General features: G+C 44.4%; 2 protein-coding genes across 3 annotated transcripts; both read left to right on the forward strand.

Moving 5' to 3' along the window:
- The first annotated feature begins 3,476 nt into the window (after positions 1-3,476).
- TMEM129 (transmembrane protein 129, E3 ubiquitin ligase) lies at positions 3,477-7,794 on the forward strand. The gene is made up of 4 exons (XM_072126224.1): positions 3,477-3,784; positions 4,959-5,433; positions 5,539-5,698; positions 7,030-7,794. The coding sequence occupies exons 1-4, from the start codon at positions 3,580-3,582 to the stop codon at positions 7,276-7,278; spliced, it is 1,089 nt and encodes a 362-aa protein (XP_071982325.1). The 5' UTR covers positions 3,477-3,579; the 3' UTR covers positions 7,279-7,794.
- Positions 7,795-13,302: 5,508 nt separating this feature from the next.
- Positions 13,303-22,652, forward strand: SLBP (stem-loop histone mRNA binding protein). Of its 2 annotated transcripts, none has more exons than XM_072126225.1 (8): positions 13,303-13,445; positions 15,018-15,152; positions 15,256-15,393; positions 15,773-15,835; positions 16,960-17,091; positions 17,380-17,529; positions 18,121-18,172; positions 18,304-22,652. In XM_072126225.1, the coding sequence occupies exons 1-8, from the start codon at positions 13,408-13,410 to the stop codon at positions 18,421-18,423; spliced, it is 828 nt and encodes a 275-aa protein (XP_071982326.1). In that variant the 5' UTR covers positions 13,303-13,407; the 3' UTR covers positions 18,424-22,652. The 2 variants fall into 2 exon arrangements, with proteins under 2 accessions (XP_071982326.1, XP_071982327.1); XM_072126226.1 differs by having other exon boundaries at positions 15,286-15,393.
- The last annotated feature ends 729 nt before the right edge of the window (positions 22,653-23,381 follow it).

Here is a 23,381-nt window from a genome sequence, read left to right on the forward strand (position 1 = left end):
CGACGTCACGCTCGCCAGTACGAACCAACCAATCGGAAGGTGGAGATGGATGGGAGCGCGCTTCGGGTGACGATGTCGATTCGGGAACGCGCTTCAGGCGCATGCGCGGTAGCTCTGTAATGGCTGAAATTCAATACAGAAGCTTGTTGTTAGGCCACCGTCATGTAGATGATGTCATTCACTATTAGCCAAATCATTCATTGGGGGAGATTTATCAGAAGTGTCTGAGAGCAGAGCTATGCTAGTTCTCAGTGGCAACCAATCAGAGTGCAGCTTTAATGTTATTAACAGCTGTGGGAGAATGAAAGCTGAACTCTGATTGGTTGCCATTGGCAACTAGAAAAGTTCTGCTTCCAGACTCTTCTTATAAATTTCCACCATTGTGCGCAATAAAACGTGTAATGACCAATGGGAAGTTGTCTTTTTTTGATGTGTTTTTGACACATCAGCCTTGATCACATGTAACCCACAACGCATCATATGAATGCGCTTTTTAGGAACTCCAACATTTCGAAGTATTTTGTGTAAAATACCAATGGTTTTGCTTCCACCTGTGGATATCGCACACAAATTTTATATAGCAAAATAAGGTCGCGTTCACACATGGTGTAGCATTGCACAACACAACGTTAACAGCCGCTACCACACAGCGCTAACACGCTGGTTACCGCAGGCGTCTCATTGGAAATGCATATGCGACCGGGTCCAGATGAGGCCCATCCCAGGACTCTAGCGTGGCATTTCTAAACGTAGCATTGCGTATACAATGACTGAAGGTAGATGTCCAGCATTAAATGCTTGATTTTATGCACTAATTTGAGCTGTTTTTAAAGGAAACCTACCACTTGAAGTGGCAGGTTTCCAATGGCAATACCGAGCACCAGCTCAGGGTGAGCTGGTGCCGGAGCCTATTTTAGTTAGTTTTTAAAACCGCGGTATCGCGGTTTAAAACACTTTTTAAACTTTATAGCCGGCACAGGCAGGTACGCGCTCGGCGCTTACCGTGCGCGCGGCTACATAGGAAGTGAATGAGAGCCGCGCGCATGGTAAGCGCCGAGCGCGTACCTCCCTGCGCCGGCTATAAAGTTTAAAAAGTGTTTTAAACCGCGATATCGCGGTTTAAAACACTAACGAAAATAAGCTCCGGCACCAGCTCAGCCTGAGCTGGTGCTCGGTATTGCCATCGGAAACCTGCCACTACAAGTGGTAGGTTTCCTTTAAATAAAGGGAGAGAACCTTTACTAAGAAAACAACTTTTTAAAAATATGTCAATAAGCCGGAGGGCGCGTTCACACGTTGCGTTTTGGTTGCGTTTTCATTGCGTTTGAAACGCATATACAACAGCTGATGTGAGGTAATTTGCCTAATTACATTACCGTTTACATTTGTAAATGCAATGTTAACGCATGTGTTAACAAAACGCATGTGTTAGCGCTTTGTTAACGCATGTGTTAACATCATGTTTACTATGCATTTTGTAAACGGAAACGTTAACAGTGATGTAATTAGGCAAATCAACTCTCCTCAGATGTTGTATATGCATTTCAAACGCAATGAAAACGCAGGTCAAAACGCAACGTGTGAACGCGCCCGGAGGTTCTCAGGCTAAGGACACCTGAGTACCTCTCGGCATTGCCAGGTTTTAGGGAGAGGTCACATGTATCGCTAGCGCTGCGTTTACAACTTGCTAGGGATTGGTAACCAGAACCCAGGGTCTTGCATTAAAACAATGCAAGACACTAGATTCTAGTTACAGATCGCTAGCGTTTCCCTAAAAACGCATATACGAGCTGGGTGCAGGAGGTACGATCACAGCCTGGGGGCAGAATAAATGAAAACACGGGGATGCCGAGAGGAACTCGAGCGACATAAGCCTGAGCCCCTCTCACTCATTTACACTTTTTTTTTAAGTAATTTTCTAAGCAAAGGTGCACTAAAACAGTTCTGATTAGGTCAAGTGATGCTGGACATCTACTATCAGTGGAACCCATGGTAGATGTCCTTTAGATCGAGCCTGTCACCTCAAAATCACACGATAAACCCTGAAAATTGGTGGTGTAATGGTGCAGGTGGGGCTCTTCTGCGTTGGTGCTTCAGCCCAAAAAAAACCTTTATTGCCCATCATTTTCTTCCATAGATCCAGTCATGTCGGTGGGCGGGCTCTTGGATCCAAACTCCGTGTTTTGGATTACACACTAAAACCTGTGTGTCACTCTAAGGCCCCTTCCACACTAGCGTTTTTCACGCGCGAGTTCTGCGCGTTCTTTTGACGCGCAGAACTTGCATTGCACTCTGTCCCATTGTTTCCAATGGGTCTCTCCTCATTTGCGTTGTTTTTCATGTGCGTGCTTGCGTTTTCTTTGATGCGCGTCAAAATCACGGCATGCTCTACTTTTGCGTTTGGCGCGCGTTTTTCCCGCCCCATTCAAGTCTATGGAGACGCATCAAAAATGCATTGCACTCGCAAGCATTGCAAGTGCAATGCGAGTGCAATGCGTTTTAAATGGATGGGTTGCTAGGTGACATGAATAATTCCCCTGCTCAAGATTGAGCATTTAATTAAAAAAACACAGTGAAGGAAGAATAGAATAAAAACAGTGAACACAGGATCATTTAAGTGAAGAACACAGTGAACACAGTGAAGAATAGATTACAGATGTTCGGCACATCTGCTTACTTGTCGGGAGATACGCACGGAACGGTGCGAACAAAATAGCATGTGAAGAACACTATATATGTGTGTGAAGAACACATTGCAGATGTTTCCATACATCTGCAATGTCTTCTTCACACATATATATTGTTCTTCACATACTATTTTGTTTGCACCGTTCCGCGTCATTATAACCTTGGGTCTTTGTCAGATCAAAGGCTTTATGGCTTCTGCAGATTCGTTACAATTTGCCAGTGGCATATCGGAATGAATCCTATGTAAAAATGTCTTCCACTGCAATACAGTATACTGTAGTGTAGTATTGCAGTATATAGTAGGAATGATCAGACCATCTAGGGTTAAAAAAAAACCTAGATGGTCTAAAAAATAGTGAAGAAAAAGTTTAAAAAATAACAAATAAAGAAAAACGCTAAAAATTCAAATCGCCCCTTTCCCTAAAAGTGATCAAAAGGTCAGAAATTTACTTCTCACACAGCTCCATACATCAAAGTATGAAAAAGTTATTAGTGTCACATTTTTTCCGTACACATTGGGGGATATTTATCAGGACCTCTGCGCACCGCCAGCCTGCTATCGGCTCCAGAGTTTTTAATAGGTGCTAGCAGCAAACACCCACATTGTATGGAGAGGGTTCAGCCCAAAGAGAACCAAAAAGTTTTAATTTTTGTGTGACTTTTTCTTTATAAATGGATATGTATTATAAATGTGTGCATTCTCTCATTGTTGTCCATAGAAACCAATCACAGAGCAGGTTTCATCTTTTAGGAGCTCCATTCCAAATGAAAGTGATTCTGTGATTGGTTGCTATGTGAACACAGCCAAATAGACTACATTTCCCGGCATTCCTAGCTGCCTCGCTGGCCGGAAGTGTGCACCATTCTCCATGTTCCCGCCTTCTCACCGCAATGGAGAGTCCGGCGGTGACGTTTACTTTGGCGTACGTGGTGTTCGCTGTCTGCTTCGTGTTTACCCCCAATGAGTTCCACTCGGCCGGGATCACCGTGCAGAACCTGCTGTCCGGCTGGCTGGGGAGCGAGGACGTGGCGTTCATCCACTACCATGTACGGAGGACCACGGCTACATTACTGGTCCACTCCCTGCTGCCACTGGGTGAGTGCGCCCCCTGCCGGGCTCTTACTGCACTGCCTACATCCATGCACTTCCCAGTGTGCCCACACTAAGTGTTACCCCCTACACTGCATACCTATACCCCCTCTCCAGCATACCCCCCTCCATACCAGTACTACCTCCCCAGCCATTACTACACCCCTTGTACCTCCTATCACCACCTCCCCAGCCATTACTACACCCCTTGTACCTCCTATCACCACCTGCCCGGCCATTACTACACCCCTTGTACCTCCTATCACCACCTGCCCGGCCATTACTACACCCCTTGTACCTCCTATCACCACCTGCCCGGCCATTACTACACCCCTTGTACCTCCTATCATCACCTGCCCGGCCATTACTACACCCCTTGTATCTCCTATCACCACCTGCCCGGCCATTACTACACCCCTTGTACCTCCTATCACCACCTGCCCGGCCATTACTACACCCCTTGTACCTCCTATCATCACCTGCCCGGCCATTACTACACCCCTTGTACCTCCTATCACCACCTGCCCGGCCATTACTACACCCCTTGTACCTCCTATCACCACCTGCCCGGCCATTACTACACCCCTTGTACCTCCTATCACCACCTGCCCGGTCATTACTACACCCCTTGTACCTCCTATCACCACCTCCCCAGCCATTACTACACCCCTTGTACCTCCTATCACCACCTGCCCGGCCATTACTACACCCCTTGTACCTCCTATCACCACCTCCCCAGCCATTACTACACCCCTTGTACCTCCTATCACCACCTGCCCGGCCATTACTACACCCCTTGTACCTCCTATCACCACCTGCCCGGTCATTACTACACCCCTTGTACCTCCTATCACCACCTCCCCGGCCATTACTACACCCCTTGTACCTCCTATCACCACCTCCCCGGCCATTACTACACCCCTTGTATCTCCTATCACCACCTCCCCAGCCATTACTACACCCCTTGTACCTCCTATCACCACCTGCCCGGCCATTACTACACCCCTTGTACCTCCTATCACCACCTGCCCGGCCATTACTTCACCCCTTGTACCTCCTATCACCACCTGCCCGGCCATTACTACACCCCTTGTATCTCCTATCACCACCTCCCCAGCCATCACTACACCCCTTTTACCTCCTATCACCACCTGCTCTGACGATCTTCCCTCTCTTCCAGGTTATTACATCGGGATGTGCTTTGCAGCTCCGGAGAAGCAGTTGTATTCCGTGTACACGGCTGGCGAGGGGTGGAAGATGTTTGCGCTGTGTGCGGTCATCCTTCCCACCGCTGTCGGCTTCCTGGCCTTGTATTGGTCTCAGAAGCGATGGAGCAATCACCCCCTGGCACGGACCCTGTGCCATCATGCCCTGCCGCAGTCTGACTGGAGGGTCGTGGCCTCCTCCATCAATACAGAGTTCAGGAGGATTGACAAGTTTGCAACTGGGGTCCCCGGGGCCAGGGTGATAGTCACTGACACGTGGGTGATGAAGGTCACCACCTACAAGGTGTACGTGGCGCAGCAGCAGGACATTCATCTGACTGTCACCGAGTCCAGACAACACGAGCTGTCCCCGGACTCCAACACCCCCGTGCAGTTTATCACCATACGGGTGGCGAGTATTAACCCCAGCGTCAAGCCTTTTGACATCAGGTACTAAGTTTCTATTTCTTCCTTTAGGGAATGTTCATGTTTTGGTGTTTGTTTGGGATTTTCCCATAGAAATCTGACCCACAATATACTGTCATCCTGTTGCAGATTGAACTCGACAGAATACGGAGAACTGAGGGAGAAGCTTCACGCCCCCATCCGAAACGCAGCCAACGTGGTCATACATCAGACGCTGAGCGATATGTTCTTGGATACATTCCGCTCTCTGGTAGAAGTCAATAATGTCTATGAGCTGCCGAGTAATCAGGTAACTCCAAATGCGGCCACTGGGTAAAACTCTGACTACTCTAAGTGCTGACATCTTTGGTTGTGACTTAGAGGACCTGTCACCAGATTTTACCCCATTAAACTACTAGCCCCCACTCAGGTATGGGATGCTATCTTCGGTTCTATATAACCTAGAAAACTGATCTTGGTGTCATATAATGGATAAAGATCTCTTCTTTGATATCACATCAGGCTGCTGATTCTGTGAGATACAGAACCAGACATACAGGCAGTGCTGAAAAGGCAGAAATTGGACCTTTTTCTGCAGCGCGCATTTCCAACTTTATTTATTTATTGATTTTTACTGCCTGTATCCCTGGTTCTGTATCTCACAGAACCACAAGCCTGATGTCATGTTTGTAGGTTCTGTAGAGCCAAAGATTGGGGCATGTGAAGTGATTCTCCCCCTGCAGCCACTAATCTTGACTCATCTTGGTCTGACTGGCCACTTTCTTATGAGTCTGGGTGAGATTATTCATAAACATGTCAGATTTTCACGTTTACTCCAAAAAAAAGATATTTCATCCCCCTACTTGAGTGGGAGAGTAGTTTAATGGGGTAAAATCTGGTGACCGGTTCCATAGAACATAAGTTATGGGCGTCTGAAGTGACTTTCCCCCTGCAGCATCCAAACTTGACTGATCTTAGGTAAAATATGACTCTTCTCAGCTCATTTTCACCTGACTTTGGAGGAGATTTTTTTTTTTGTTATAAGTAAATGGGTGAGATTTACTCTGAAGGAGGGAGTTCTTAAAAGGATATCTCATATCCTACCTTAGGGGGGCTGCTACGTTAGTGGAGTGTTGACAGATTTCCTTTTAAGGGAACCTACCATGAAAATTAAGCTTGATAGACCAGGGGAACTTGCTTCTAGATCCACGCATTGTGACACTGGTGGTGGTTTTCTTATTTTTGATATCCATTGCCTCCTTCCTTCTAAAATCAACTTCTAATATTATGGTGTTTCCAGAACTCCTCCATGCTGAAGATTCACCAGCTGTCTCACACTCCCTCTGCTTGCTGGGATCTCACACAGTGGGAAGTGGAAGTGATACTGCTCAGTGTAACAGCCTGTGAAAACAGAGCGTAACATTTGTTGCTGATTAGCATAATAATAAAAGTGAATGTTTAGAAGGAAGGAGGCCATGGATAACACATATAAGTAGATTCCCCACAGTCACGGTGCCTGGATCTATGGGTTTGTGTCCCTGGTCTATCATGATGGATTTTCCAAGTTACTTGGAGAGAGCATCTCTTTTTGTGTTTTGTGATCTGGTAAATACAAGTCAGTCCTATAACTTCTCATTCCAGGAACTGGAGCCCTGTATCGGGTGCATGCAGACTAACGCCAACATCAAGCTGGTGAAGTACTGCCACGAGCCCAACGAGGGAGAGTGCCAGCAGTGCTACTGCCGCCCCATGTGGTGCCTGACCTGTATGGGCAAGTGGTTCGCCAGCCGCCAGGACCAGCAGCATCCAGAGACCTGGTTGTCCAGCCAAGTGCCTTGCCCCACCTGCCGCGCCAGATTCTGTATAGTAGACGTTTGCATTATCCGGTGAACTCTCCTTTAGGCTGTTTATATGGTTTTCTATCCTATGAAGTTTCTTTTCTCCCTGGTCGTGGGAAGACCTGACAAGCCGTGTACAGCCGGGGCTGCTCCACCTCACATGTGGGTGGACAGGAGGAGTGTAATGTCCCCTGTATGGGGTTATCCACTCCGTGGGACATTGAGCGATCCCAATTTTTCAATACCTCATTTCAAAACGGTTAAAAATTGCCAAAAACATGAAGGAGCCCTCCTATATCTGTATAGAAGTATTTCTACACCACTGCACTCTGCTTACTGGAGGATGGAACTACAAGGCATGCTGGGACATGTAGTTCTATGTAGCAGAGCGGGGATTTTTCAGATTTTCAGTATTTTTTATTAGATTATACATGAGGTGACGAGTGATTCTCAGTGCAGGGTGTGATCAAGTGTTTACTATGTAGAATAATCAATTACTGACGGTATTACTGCAGATTTTATTACAATGTCTACATTTTATTAATAAAGTGTTTTCCTTATATTGTTATTGAGTCTCCTTCTTTTTTTTTTCTTTATAAAAGTGCCCTAAAATGTGTTTTGCTGAAAGGCGGAGAGGGGGATTATTAAAGCATGGATTAAACTTGAGTGATTTGCTGAATTAAACAGCTGTTAACATTTGCGTTTACAAAATGCAACAGTTAGCTGTTAACACTTGGGTTTACAGTTATTTCATTTCTCTCCAGCCGGTGCAATGCGTTTTGAAGCGCATGCGTTAGATTGACGTGTGACTGCACCCTAAGGGTGATGGCACACATGGCTTTTTAATGTGTTTTTGGGACATTTTTAAGCCATCCGCTAAAAAAAACGCATGCATTTTTTTTTTTAAACACTCTTTTTGACAGGTTTGTCCAATTATCTCAATTCAAACTGGTCAAAAACGCACGTGACAGACTGCTTAAAAATCGGGCCAAAAACGTGATCAAAACGCCACTTGTGCCATCACCCTTAATGGTTGGATTAGCCACTCCACAGGATAGCGAATAACTTGTTGATCAGTGGTGGAACCTCCATGGATCATGGGAAAGGGGATTCTGGGTACCCCAAATGAACAAAACAGCTGATCACACACGCACCCTCATCCTGATAAAGATAGCGAAGCACGGTACACAGTTCCATCTGTTGGATAGAGAATTTCATGTTGTGACAGGACAATCCCTTTAAGGACCAGGCCATTTTAGTTTTTTTTTTGCGTTTTCATGTTTCACTCCCTGTCTCTCGAGGTTGGAAAAACTGGCTTTTATGATAAATACCCCTCATTGGGTTACATTCAGCAGGTAAATCTGGCTACACATTGATAAGGTTTTACACAGTGATCTCCCTTAAGGCCATGGGAACCTGTCGGGCAGTAGGTGCCCAATAGCAGAATGTGGTATAACTGTGGTATAAGATAATTGCCAATTTGAGTGCTCTGCCATTGTTATACTAAATGACTACCTAATCGCCATTTTCTATACTGGAAAGTACTTCTGTAGTGTCCATTGTGTGGGGACTACAGTAACCAGCAACACCTGACTCCTATGGATGCACCTGTGTGTAAACATTTGCAATACCCCAGGATGATTTCATCTACGTTTGCTGTGTGAATCCAGTCAGAAGTTCCCTATCTATGCTGAGGTGAAATGATGCAGTGTAGTCAGTCAAAATGGCCGCCGCCATAAACCACTGCTCTGACTGAACAGCTTACTGTATATTCATATCAAACAACCAGTCACAGGACTTTTTTCATTTCTTATTCTGATCTTGAATCATGAAAGCTACATACTGTAGTACCTGTGACTGGTTGTTCTGGGAGTTATGACTTCAAACAGACACTGTAGCCATATATACATGTATACATTCATCCATCGCTCCTCTTTTTTATGAAGAGTCAAAAGTTCCTGGGCATCATTATAAAATAGGAAAGGGGAGATGACGTATCTCGTTCCCCTAGCAAGTAATGGGTGAGGGGATGTCTCGAAGATGGCTGCCATCTTGAAAGCCGCCATATTGGATGAAGAGTACATTTTTCCAGTCATATCAAAGAAGACCAACATTTTCTCCAAAAACGAATGCTTCAATCGATTTGTAATATATCTTAAAGTTCAAAAGTTATTAATTCAGTAAGTAACACCGACAACGGTGACGTCCCCTGTAATGTACAGCTATGTGACGTGTTGTCCCTGGTGCTGAACACAGATGAAGGAGCTGGATCCAATCCTTATGATTTTATGGAGAATCTGTGTGTTAAACCACAAACATTATTACAAATCTAATTTTTTACACGGCTACATGTCCAACTTCCCATTGGAAAAATTTGCCCTTGGTCCAAGTTGCCCCTCCCCGACCAATTACGTGTTGGAGTATTCAGATGGAATTAGGATTCTGAAATAAAGGTGTCCTGGGACACTACTGTACAATCAGTCCATTAGGAAAAAAAATGGACAAATGGTTGTTGGTGTGGTGCAGGATCAGACTACACAGGGTTTGTTTGTAGTCTGTTACCATAGAAACATAGGTTTTCGTTAGGGCTATACACAAAAAGCAGTAGGATGTTTTTTTTTTATTTTTTATATCCCTTTCCAGCATACGTGTATGACGCAAAACACATTGTCTGGGATTTTTTTTATATGCCCCCTTGCTAAAAGAATAAGATTTTAAGACCCCCCTCCCCCAAGCAGCTGAAATCTTTCACTCTCCTCTATACCCTATTTGCATGTCTGGGGAGACCTCTGTACACCACGTTGTCATCTTTGATATCTGTCAGGGTGAGAACCCCCTGGGGTATTAGTTTGCATTTGTTTTGTCAACTTTGCCACCACTAATGACTTCCTCCATAAACTATACCTGGTGAGGAGGGGGGTATAATACCCCATGGCAAACTATTAGGCCTGTGCATTCATTGTCCAGTTTGGACTAGACTGAATTTGGTTATCTATAGAGTTGTGTACATTGATCATGGGGGTTGTATGGACTGTAATGACAACACCAATGTAGCATTGTGTCGAGGGCAATAGTCAACACAGGCCATAATATCCTCAATAAATATATTATGGGACATAATATGTGCCTAAGGAGTCAAAATAATTATGTGTCCATTGCATGAGGTCCAATGACCCCAATTACTGATGGCCATAAGTGATCCCCTATATACAGCCACTTACTGTGACTTACAACGCATTGGGCAAATGTGGTATATGATCAGGGGTGTGCGGTCACCCAAAGACCAGGAGGTCCCGCCAAAATCAAAGTCTGAATTCCAAGAGTGACATGTTATATGGATAAATCCCATCAATCATGGATTTCCTGTGTTAGGATGGGGGAGGAGGTGTGAGGTAGACCGCTGCCATTAGATCCATGTTAGGAGGGATTTCCTTAAAGGACTTTGGAGAAGCAGGACCCCCTGTGTCTTCTCAACACCCTGTGGCAATAGCGGTAATATGTAGTCTAATCCTAGAACTCATGTCATGGTGGCCATGTATGCATGCCACAGAATTTGGCCAGCATCACACCTTCCACAGAGGATGTCCCCCAGTTTTCTGTATCTTTTTATTATTATTATTTTTTAAGTCTACGTTCACATATTCAGGGTGGATTGTGTTAGAAAATGCAATTCTTCTAGAACGGAGAGGGGTTGGCCTGATCGCATATGCATTTGAACTGAAACGCATGAGATCGGTAAGGAGCTCAAATTGTTTTCCATTGTTTACATGCAAAATGTAGTGTTTTTTTTATCGAAGCGCATATGCGATCGGGCCGGGCCTCTCCCCGTTCCTGTTGGATTGCTTTTCTAGAAGCAATCCAATCGTAGTGTGTTACCGCATTTTTGGTTCACCTCCGCTCAAAGAAAATATAGAAAACCCGAGTAGTGAGATTTAGGCCCCGGTCACACGATCCGCTAGGCGTCCGTTCATAATGCGACGTTAGCGCACAGGGGCGGTCCTCGGCCCGAATGCACATGCATTAACAGGGAAACGCATGCGATTGATAAGTCGATCGCATGCGTTTCCCTGGAAACGCATGTGCGTTCGAGCCGAGGACCGCCCGCTGTTCGCTAGTGTCGCATTATGAACGGACGCCTAGCGGATCGTGTGACCAAGGCCTTAGGCTGGTACTACACAATGATTTTGCCCATAATTCCCATCACTGCCATGACAACCCTGTGAGGGCGGTCTCCCACGTGCCGTTTTGGTTGCATTTTTAAACACGTCCAAAGCGCAATTGGGAGGGGGTTTGGCCATAACACATATGCGTTTCCAATGAAACACATGTGTTTCATTGGAAACGCGTATGCGTTTTGGTCAAACCCCCTCCCAATTGCGTTTTGGACGTGTTTAAAAACACAACCTGATACCTAAGACCGCGGTCAAACGTTCCCCTCGTGTTGCATTCATAACACGAAGCTAACGCATTAAACAATGCAAGACACCGGGGCCTAATTACCGATCAGGCTGAAGGTGAAGACACAGGTGGCGTTTTTTTAGGCCGTTTTTGGGACGTTTTTAGTTCATGAAGACACACGTGGCGTTTTTAGGCCGTTTTTAGTTAGTGCGTTTTCAGTTTTTTAACGCATGCGTTTTTAACGATCTGAAAACGCCCTAACTAAAAACGGCCCAAAAATGGCCTAAAAACGCCACGTGTGTCTTCACCCTGAGGCCCACCCCATGTGCGCTATTGCCGAATTATGAACGCAACACGAGCGGAACATGTGACCGCGGCCTTTGTCATTCAGCTTTCTGAGAAACCAAGGTATTGCACGATACGTCTGAACAAAAGACTTGTCATAGATTTATATTTAGCTAATAAACCACCTTAAATTGTTTCTGAAGGCACAAGGTGGCCATTTTGCAAACATTTACCGCACACAATGTAAGAACAAGGAGAGACATTTTGTGGGTTTGAGCACACTTACCGCTAGACGTCCGTTCATAACGCGACGCTAGCGCACAGGGGGAGGCCCTCGGCCAGAACGCATATGCGTTTCCAGAGAAACGCATGCGATCGGCTTAACAATCGCATGCGTTTCCCTGGAAACGCATGTGCGTTCGGGCCAAGGACCTCCCCCTGTGCGCTAGCGTCGTGTTATGACGGACGCCTAGCGGTACGTGTGACCACGGCTTAAGTGGTGAAAATGAAAAGCCAGAGGGGCTTATTTACGAAGGGTCACGAATCGCACTTTCCTTGGACTGTTTGCGGTTTCCGGGATTTGCGCGGCTTCGACAAGGTATTTAACAGAGGTTTGCGCTGGGATTGTTCCGCACGCGAGCGGATTGTCTGGCTTTCATGCGACAGAAAACGTCACGTGTGAACGCAGCCTACCAAACTCATGCATGCATTTTGACAATAGATGCATTTTATAGGATACGTTTTTTCTTTATGCGTTTCAAATACAGTTTAACACAAAGCAAAAATGGTATGTGTGAACGCAGCCGGAATTTCTAGCAGTTACCATTTTGGGGAAACATTACATTCCCTTTCATTACAGTGTACACTGTGTTCTATGGCCGTGTGACGTGTAGCACACATTTTTGTTTTGACATCACGTTACACTTTATTTCAGTCATACAAAGCTTCTTGATGTCCCATTGTTAATATTTCCCTCTATCCCTCCTATATATTTGAGCGCCAAAATACATCCTACTATTTGGCGCGGAATGTCTTCAAAAACCCCATACGACCACAAATGGCGAACAGCCAATCAGGACAAAGAACCGACCGCTTCCGATCACGCCCACCCTTTTGACTGACAGCCGTGACGAACCAATGGTATTTCAGCTAGTCCTTGCCTTTTACGTCACACAACGTAAACTCTTGGAACGTTCCATAAATGAGGTAAAATTTGTGTCTGGTATAAAAATCAAACTTTTCAATCCCAAGAAAAACGTATATTCTTTTAGTATATTATAGTTGAATATATATTTTATGTACTTATTTCGTGTTTGTTAAGTCTTTGCGTAGCTTAAAATATTACTGATACTGAGATTTCCTTGATTTATACTCCCCTGCAACCTAGAAGTGGTATCGTCCGGCAGAGTGAGCTAGTTAAAGGTTCTGTTTCTGGCGCGCTTCGTTCAGTAGGAGTAGAGCGGCGCGTCCTGAGCATCCTTACCGGTCACCTGCAGTCATGAACACATACAGTGAAAGCCGCACTAGCCAGCGCCGGTAAGTGGGCCTTTGTGTAGACGGCACCATGCGCTTTTTATACGGTGGTTCCGGTAGTGATTGTATTTGGATTTCCCGGGTTTTGTACCTCACAGGCCCAGCAATTCTGTAGCTATTTTTTTTCACAATAAACTTTATTAACACTTATTTTTGTAGACAATGTATACATTGTGGAATTCCTTCTGGTTTTGGATGTTTATGTGGCCTTGTATCACCCAGGATGACCCTTCAGCAGCAGACCCCACTTCCCCCATCCCTGATCATGAGCTGGTGGCCTTCCTGTCTAGTACTTTCACTTACCTTGTGATGTATTGAATTAAGTTTTTCACATATTCATCTGGGGTTTTGATTATCAGATATTGAGTATTTTATGTCTGAGACTAGTCCTAGGCGCCACTTCCCCATCTGGGGAATGCCCCTTTTATTCCCATGCAATATGATCAGCCTACTGTATGTGCTGTGCTTCATGCACCTGAGGTTTCTGCCCACCCATACAAATGAATGTCTAATGGGTTTTCAGGATCCTGGCTTGTTTTCTCTGAGCTTCAATTGTAGGACCCTCTACCACTTAGATGAAGTCCTGTAAACCAAGCACATGCTGATGTGTGCCCTATCTCAAAGGATTTGTTCTTAACTGCATATGTGCTTTAATATTTATGCAAATGAGATTCAGGCGCTCCATAGTTGTAAATTGAGCCCCTTTGCCTTATTTCCTTAATTTTTATAGTTTTTTTTTGTATAGAAAAGTGCATAAGGAGCTAAAAAAGCAGATACTGAGTGGGTCACACCAGCGTTCAAGTATGCTTGTTTTATAATCCTTCATTCTGGTGGGAGATTGTTTGATTTCTCCTTTTTATACATGCACCCTCAGATCAGTGCATGTATAATGTGCGGACAGCCGTCTTCCAGCATCCGCTTATCTCCAGAGAACAAAAGGTGCAAGCCTTTGAATTCTGACTTGCCGGATCCTTATCACCTTAGAAGCCTCATCACAGGCCTCTGTACACATGGCAAGTTTCATTGTGGGCCCATTGCATTGAATACATATTTCTGTATCGTAAGAACACGTCCACATTACCCTGCTCTGGTACCTGTGACCAGAAGTTCAAAGGTTTATGGGGGGGGGGGGGTTAATTTTTTTTTCCCCTAACCTTGCCATGTAGGGATGGAAAACCCCTCTTGTAAGTGGATTACACTTGTATGTACTGAGGAGGTTTTGGGGCCCCCGGAGATGAGCCTCCATTAGACCTGTCTGGCTGCAGTTTATTATCTTATAAGAAGTACACATGGCAAGAACTAGGCATACGTGTGTACTAGGAAGGTATGGGGAATAACCACCTGTTGGGAATAATTAAGGAAATCTATTTTGACTTTAATATGAATTTGCACTACTTAAACTAATAAGGCCCATAACATTTGTTATTTCAATCCTGACTTCCCCCTAGTGGCTGTTGGTGAAAGGAGAATTCCACACGCCGGCCCTTTGTTATTTTTGTAGTGGTAATTCCTCGGACCCAGTCCAGTTCTTGATAATTTTGTACAAAGTATCAATAAAACTTGTTTATCTTTCAGCGCTGAACCACCCACCCGCTGGTCTCAGGGACGTAAGCGTCAATCAGACGGGAATTTTAGACGACAACGTGACGATCAACAAACAGTCTTCGATGAAGAAAAAGCTTCCAAAAGCTGCGACCAGCGTCCTGATGTGTAAGACCGGCTTGCGTTTATCTTTTTAGTGTTTGAGATCTTGATGCAGATGATCCTGGTAATGATGGGTGGCTCCTCTCGGTGTTATAATTGATTTGCTTAGGCTGATCTCTCGGCGTTCCTTTCCTACCAGCTTCACTACACCAGAAAGCCACAAACCAGTGTCCAGGTGTAAGGACTGGGGATCAGCGGTGGAAGAGGAAGAAATGCTAATGGAATCTGTAGAGAAAGACTTGTCAAGGTAGGAGCTGCTGCTTGATATAATGTGGTCTCCTTTTGCAATATTAAGTGGGTAACTTAATTGTTGGAAGGATTTTTAATGTATGCAATTTAACTATACACTGTCTGTGCAGTTGGCCGAACTTGTTGGGAACCTCAGTGTATACATTGGCAGGTCCACCAAAGGTTTTGATGCAGTTGTGTATTGATTTATAGAGAAAACTGTTTCATCTCAGAAATTGGATTTTGTGGGAATAAACGAACCATTCAACCATCAATGAGGCGCCTATGTCCTCAATTTCGCTATCAAATTAATGACGCTCGTTATTAGTTACAAGGTGTTTCTTTAGCAAATTCTAGTTCTGTCTGGTATTAATGGCTTTATATTTTACCTGTCCCAGGTACCGAAGAAAATTACTGGTAAATGACACTGGCTCTAGAGAACGGAGAGCGTCAACAGGAAGGTATGTTGTGTACTGTCCTAGAAATCTTCTGTATACCTCACAATACCCTACACTTTGAATATGATCTTTTCAATGATGCTGGTTGTAATTACAACATCATTTTATTAGGCTCATATCGCTACCACAGGGTAACTGGTTGGTCAGTGAGGGAGCGACTGTTGTAACCCAAATGTCTCCTCATAGAATGTGGATCCTGTTCTTGCTAATGGGTTGAGCAGCAGGTCAAGCATGCGCACTGCCACTACATTCAGTTGTATGGGAATGATGGAAATGGCTGACCATAGAGCTCATCTCCAATCAGTCCCATGGACAATAAATGAAGCCGCAGAGCACATGCTCTTGCTGCAGCTTTACCCATTTGTAATACCTGAGTACTGTTCTCATGATCAAAAAGGAGATATGGGACAACTTGTGTATACTTGGGACAAAACCCTCAACACTAATTCTTAATCTCTTAAGTTCTGGTGCTGCCCAACTACTATGGTTTCTGCAAAGCGTAATGTCCTGGTTTGATGACCACTTGACTTGTAGAAAATGAGTGCAAAAATCTCCTTTATTCTGGACAAAAGCAGCTCGTAGACACAAGGTTGGCAGTTGACTAAATGGGTCTCTTCATGTTGTCATCTCTCGCTGCACTGGTAATACCAAAGAAAAGAGGAAGAAAACAAGGCTACACATTAATTACTGAAAAAATGGTAATCTTTATTACACAAAAGCATTAAAAAATATATATTTATATATTATGCATGCATCACAGGACGAGATACACAATGCACGCCAGGTAATAGGTCCTGAATAAGTATAATGAGAGTAATACAGATCTAGATTATATTGCTTTCTATGTGTAATAAAGATTCTTATTTTTATTGTGTAGCCTTGTTTTCTTTTCTTTGGTCTTTTTATGGTATTTCTTGAGACTTCTTAGAGGTTTTTGGCTTTTCTGGTATATATTACTGTCAGATTACCTAGAGTGCGAATTAATGTATGACTTATTGTTTTTGGTTTGTTGCTGCACTGGTAGCTGGAGGATGCTTTAAATGGGTCCTAATCACTTGATTGTACTATTATTTATTTATTTTTTTCATTTTTTTAAAATGTGTGTTTTTTTTTTGTTTTTTTTTCAGCTCAGATTCGAAGGATTCCTCAAACAGTGGAGAAATGGAAACTGATCCGGCCACACTTGCCAGGAGACAGAAGCAAATTAATTACGGGAAGAACACGATTGCATATGACAGATACATAAAAGCTGTTCCAAGGTAATGACTTGTTACATATCTGTATTCTGATATACAAATGTGATCTTTTCTGTGTTAAATTATGATGCAAGTTGTGTAGTTGCTGTACCCTATTTACCTTTCCACTAAAGTTTCACATTCACATACGATGACTGGGAGTCTGAGCAACTTTACTCCAATCTTATATTTGTACTAAACCCCAGGATGAGCGTGTTAGTGGAAACACTAAGCCATGTTTAGATCCTACACTATTAAGTTATCCTCCTCTGCCATGTATCTGAATTTGATTGTATAATCTTCTGCTTTCAGACATGCAAGAGAGCAACAGGTTCACCCAAGAACTCCAAATAAATTTAAGAAATACAGCCGCAGGTCCTGGGACCAACAGATAAAATTATGGCGCATTAAGCTCCATGCATGGGATCCCCCTAAGGAGGAAACGGATGACCTGCAACCATTGTAAGAAGCTGTAATACTGTTGTGCCATCTATTAGATATTGTATTGTAGAAATTCCTGATATTGGATAAATATTGATATTGTATTAATCTGCATTTCCAGTTTGAGGAAAATTGGCCTAAAGTTTGGCTGTTTCCACTTGACCTGGCCATAGTTTTCTGTGATGGGGACCCCCACCGATCATTAGAACAGGGGTCCATTGTGCCCCAAATGATCAGAACTGCTCTACTAATCTCTATGGTGCTCATGTAGGTAGCTGAGCAGTGTGCTCAGCTGTCTATTCCATAGACAGTAAATGGAGAGGCAGAATGCATGTGCTCCATTGTTTTGGCGTCCTACGGGAGTGCAACGGACCCTTGTTCTGGTGATCCAAGGGGGCCTTCACTAAGACAATTATCGATCAGAAAGTTGGGGCAACCCCTTTACATGAATGTGGAGAGTTGAAGCATATATACCAAATTTTTATTGATCGGAGTAATGTAACGCTCAAGGCCCCAGCAATCTGCATCTTGAGCCAACTTAAGGGCTCTGTTTTAAAACTAGGAATTTTCAGGTTCATTGGTCATTCAGTAATACTAATTGTTTATTTACAGTACTGAAGAGATGATGTGCTCAACGTCTGATGCAGGATCTGACGACAACCTTGTAAGTACAAACGATATACAGTACATGTCATAGATAATGTCGACCTACAGTGCATTTGTCTGATTCTGGTCAGTAGTGCAGTCTCGTGTCTTGTATACGATCTCCATAATAACCAGGTTGTTCTGTTTTAGTTTCTAGGCACTCCAACAAAACTCAGAAAAGTTGATGCAGAGGTTGGAGGCTTTGATCTGGAGGCTTGCCTAAATGAAGATGCAGATGACGACGAATTTGCCCAGTTATGTGTCAGCTGACGCGGATACTCAGAACATACCATCCTTACAATGGGCTCCCTGCGGCTGAGCTCATATTTGCTCATTTTGCAGCATCTTATTAATGAACTTTATTGCCTGATCAAAATTTACATATTAAGATATTGGTGCTGGCAGCTGTATATATATTTTTGGATTGAGCACTTGATTCTGGAACGGCCACGCTGTCTATGTTTTAGTGGATGCTCCTGGTGACCATCGCTGTGATCTCGGGTAACTCTGATGTGCTTAATGCCGGCCCTTAAAGGTAATAGACATTCAGGGCTAATCAGCGAAGAGTACGTTCTAAACCACTAGATGCATATTTTTTTCCCTGAAATGTACAATTGGATATTTTTATGTTCATGTTCCACTCCATTGCAGGAAACTAATCTGTGGTGGAGCTAGGAAGCTCCCATTTTGTATGCAGAGGATGCATAGATTTATGTGCAAATTAACTTCCCGCTGGGGGCTATTACACATGCACTGGAGTCAAATGGCCAATAGTGCAAACATTTCGCTACTGATGCATGTGTAATAGCTGCTTAAATGAAATCTACCATCAGAATCCATCATGATAAACCAGGGACACTCATGGATACAGGCACTGTGATGTCTATTTGTTATCCATGGCCTCCTTCCTTCTAAAAACAACTTTGACTTTCTCTCCCTCTAAGAACACAGAAGGTCAATGGAATGGGGGAAGTGCCATGGGAGCAGGGCTAGAATGAGACAGTGTAACAACCTGTGGACTTACAGCATGGAAGTGCTCTTACTTCCTAAGGAGCAATTGGCATAACTTTAGGTTTAATTCGGAAGGAATATAGCATTACTTCAGTCATGGTGCCTCAATCTATGAGCAAGTGTACTTGGTTTAACATGATGTATTTTGATGGTAGATTTCCTTTTTAAAGGGAACCTGTCACCTCGTTTTTCACAAATACAGATAGTAACTAGGGCCCCATTGGAACCTGCCACTATCTGAAACCCTGCTTTTAGCTAAAAAGTTTTCCTCAGATCCCCATTAAATCGGTTATCTTGCCTGGTGTCTCTCGAGGGGGTGTGGCCTAATGTCATGTGACCAGGGTGACATCAATGGTCCTTAAGCTACTTAGAATTGGCAAACTGTACCCCATGTACATATCTGACCACATAAAACAATCACATCAGCCTCCATGGACACCTACTCCTCTCCATGCTGGCTGCTGTGATTTCATGTGGTGCAATATTCTGTGAATTCGTGAGATGTTTGGTGTACAGTTTTCTAATGCTACAAAAGCTATAGGACCTGCGACTTCACCCTGGTCACATGACTTTACAGCTGCACTCAGATGGCCTGAATCCAGCAGCTCTTCTCCATTCCAAGGACCTCGACTCGCTGTAGCCGTGTTTAGATACCAGGTAAAACTATAAAGTTGAAAATATGGGAAACAACTTTTTGCTAAAAGGTGTCAGTTACTAGAGCTCTATGGGAACCTCTCACTACCTGTATTTGTGAAAATACCTTTAAGGCCAATTCACATCTCCGTTAGGTTTTGTTTTTTGCATCAATTATACCATGTATAGTCTCTGGAAGGCACCTGTTCAGTGCGTTTGACTGCTCCTGTTTTTGGCTCTTATAACAGATGGTAATGGAGAGATGTACTGGTCCAGACTGCCACAAAATAAGGGTTTATCTGGATACTGATGAGTTTTTGATGGTCATTATCTGATCATTAATCTGAGACCTCTGTGATCTCCTGTTCTGGTGCCAGGACCTATATGTTGTACAGAGCTGGTTGCAGTTTATAGCGGTAGTGCTGGGGAATTGCATTTTTGCCCTTATTCTAAGGGAAAAGGAGCTTACTGCAGTTCCCTTGTGCCACTGCTTTACAGGATCTGGAGCCACCTACTAGCAGGTCCTGCCATGACATGTTTATAGTCTTGAGCTACTGGAGAGTACAGAAAGGTCAGACTACAGAGCAGTGACTGCTGCTGGAGCATGTTTAGTGCCTAAAGCAGATGTGCCGGGTTTATAGGCTCCCCTGTGTATGTGTAGGATATTATAGCTACATTCTCATTGGGCTAAAATGTGCACATGCTCAATCTGAATCTGGGACAGAAATCCAAACAATCCTAATTTATATATTATACAAGGAGCCTCTGCTGCGACATGGGATGGCAGTGTCGTACTGAGAACAAGGACTTTGGTGCGATTGTCCTGAGGTTATGCAGTCTCCTTGTTTCATACATAACTATGATGCTTGGACTCTTAAAGGTGGCTATCTCTCGGTCTGGGGTTCACAGGCCGTGCACATTTGTGTGGTTTAGCCCTTTGTCTGACAGCAGTGGTCATTATACACCTGCTTTTGCTTGGCTGTAGTTATGAACAGGCTGTTGGTGTGAGTCCAGAGGCCTGACTGGGTTAGCAATCTGCTAAACTTGAGTGATGCTTTTAGCTAAATGTACACCCTCCTTGTGCAGTGTGGACATGTAGCTATAAAACACTATCCTGGGGTTAGTGTATGACGTGGCAGATGCTTTGTATGACTACTGTAACCAAGCTGTTGAACCAAGAATAAGATGGCTCCATTGAAATCTCGCTGTCTGTACACCTTGTTGCCTTTGCTGCTTTATTAGACCCAGGCCTGTGCCCACAGTACCACATCACAAGTGGCTGAGACTTGGCTCATGTAAGCAGAAGGTCTGAAATCTTGTAGTAACTTACGAACAGATTTTCACTCCATGCCATGGTCACAGCTCTGACTACAGATGCCATCCATAGTTTCCTACTGATAACCTACAAGAGTGTTAAAGGGCATCTACCAGCAGGATTAAAGACTATGCAAATGATCCTCAGGGGCTCCATTAACTAACACCTAAGGAGCCAGCAGCTCCCCCAGGCTCATTTGCATACAGTCCTTCATCCTGGTGGTAGATGCTCTGTAAAAAATCAATGCAACTTTAACAAGGCCCACACATTGGGGAAACCCTCTTAGGACAGATCCAGCATTAGCCTAAATGCTACATTTCAGAGACAGTCCTTTCTTGACTACTGGCTGTATACTATAGACCTAAGGCCTCATACACACGTCAGAGTAGCTGCATACTGTTTTGGCCGAATGGAGATTGGAGGGGTGAGCAGCACAAATAACCCCCCCCCCCCTTCCCATCTCCATTCGGCCAAAACTGTATGCAGCTACAGATGGAGTAGGGAAGGGGGGGTTATGAGTGCTGCTCACGCCTCCCATCTCCGTAGGAAAGGAGCAGCCGCACCACAAATCTGGACAGGTATAGGACCTGCTCTAGAATTTGCAGTACAGCTGCTCAGCTCAGCTGTAGTGCGGTGAGACACGGTGACCACGCACAATAGACTTCAATGCCGGCCATGAGTTGGCTGCCATTTATTTACCTTCCTCAAGGCCCTCATTTACGGTCGTAGCGACAGGGCAGTGCCCCACAATGCACTCTGGTCACCCTGCATCTCCATTTCAGTGTAGGTGATGGCTACATCTCGCCCTGTGTAACACTCCTGGGATTCTCTATCTGGTTCTAGAACCTGCATGTAGCAGAGGACAAGTCTCCTCATTATCGCCAGTCGTGGGAATGGATCTATCCTCTGATCTAAGAAATCTTTACAAATCCTGATTGTGAGATGGGCTGAAGCATTGGGGTGCAGTTACCCCTATGTCCTTCCCATAAGGATGTCTGCATTGTATAGATCCTTTTGTTATGTCTGCAGCACCGTAGTCATACACAGCACTGATATTTGACTGATTAGTCTGTATAACACCCAAATCTGTTCTGTTCACCCTATTGAGTAGACAAGCATGGCCGCCAGCCTCTGTATACTGACTGCCAGCACTGTGTATAGTGCCTACACCCAGTCCCATACCTGTCATGTACTACAGCACAGCGCTGCTTCTCTGTCCTGCACTGCTGCATAATCTGTCTCCACAGCCGCTGGATACAGGATTACAGCCCAGGATACAAGGCCGGCACATGGGAAGTACGTGTGCAGCCGCGCCCCCTCCTCAGGCATGTGCTGTGACATGTCGCCGACATAGACCGCAGCATTGTGTATATATGATACTTTTTTCCTTTTTGATATGATGCTGATACAAACTTGAATTTTTAAACTCTGTACAAACCTTGTAAATGTTCCCGTGTACATGCAGTTGTGTGCCTAATATTAACCATCTGTAACAAATGTTTTTTTCTAAATAAAACAATTGCTGTCCTTTTTGGTCTTACACTGTGTTCTGTGTTTGAATATGATGCTGGGGGGGGGGGTGCTAAGACTATTGCAAGGCGGAGGGGCGTTTAGTGTAAAGCATGGCTGCTGTCTACACAAAACAGCGCCACACTCTGGCCATGGTCTGTGCCAGTATTGCACCTCAGCTCCATTCATCGCTATACAGCTGAGCTGCAATACCTGCACTGACCATGGTCTGAGGTGTGGCGCTGTTTTTGGGAGGGAGCATCTGTTTTTAAACCCATGCACAACCCATTTAGGGAATAATCTACCCCCATGATGGATTGTAAACCAAGCGCACTGACAAGCTGGTGTGTACCCTCACTGGCAGGTTCTGGCTTGCTTTTTACCAGAAAAGGCTCTTAAAATGTATGTAAATAAGCCCCTCAGACTCCGCCTTTTTGTTTTTTAAAAAAAAAACCAGGGTGTAGGAAGCTTAGAGCTGTTCCTGGTAGAGGGGGCGCACACCAGTATCTGTGTGCTTGGTTTACAATCCTTCATCCTGGTGGTAATGTCCTTTTGAGTTTCACTAGAATGAGGGGAGGCTTATAAATACTTAACTTTCTAGGACTGCACTGAAATCTTGTGGGAAGTTACTTTGGTGGTTTCCGTCGAGGGAGTGGAGCCAGGAGCCGCAGAAACCTCCCTCCCTGCTGCTTTTATAACCTTAACCCCTTCACAGACAAATTTTTTTTTTCATTTTTGGTGAAAAAATACTTTTTTTTTT

Source organism: Engystomops pustulosus, chromosome 1 (assembly GCF_040894005.1).
Source record: "Engystomops pustulosus chromosome 1, aEngPut4.maternal, whole genome shotgun sequence".
Lineage (NCBI taxonomy): Eukaryota > Metazoa > Chordata > Amphibia > Anura > Leptodactylidae > Engystomops > Engystomops pustulosus.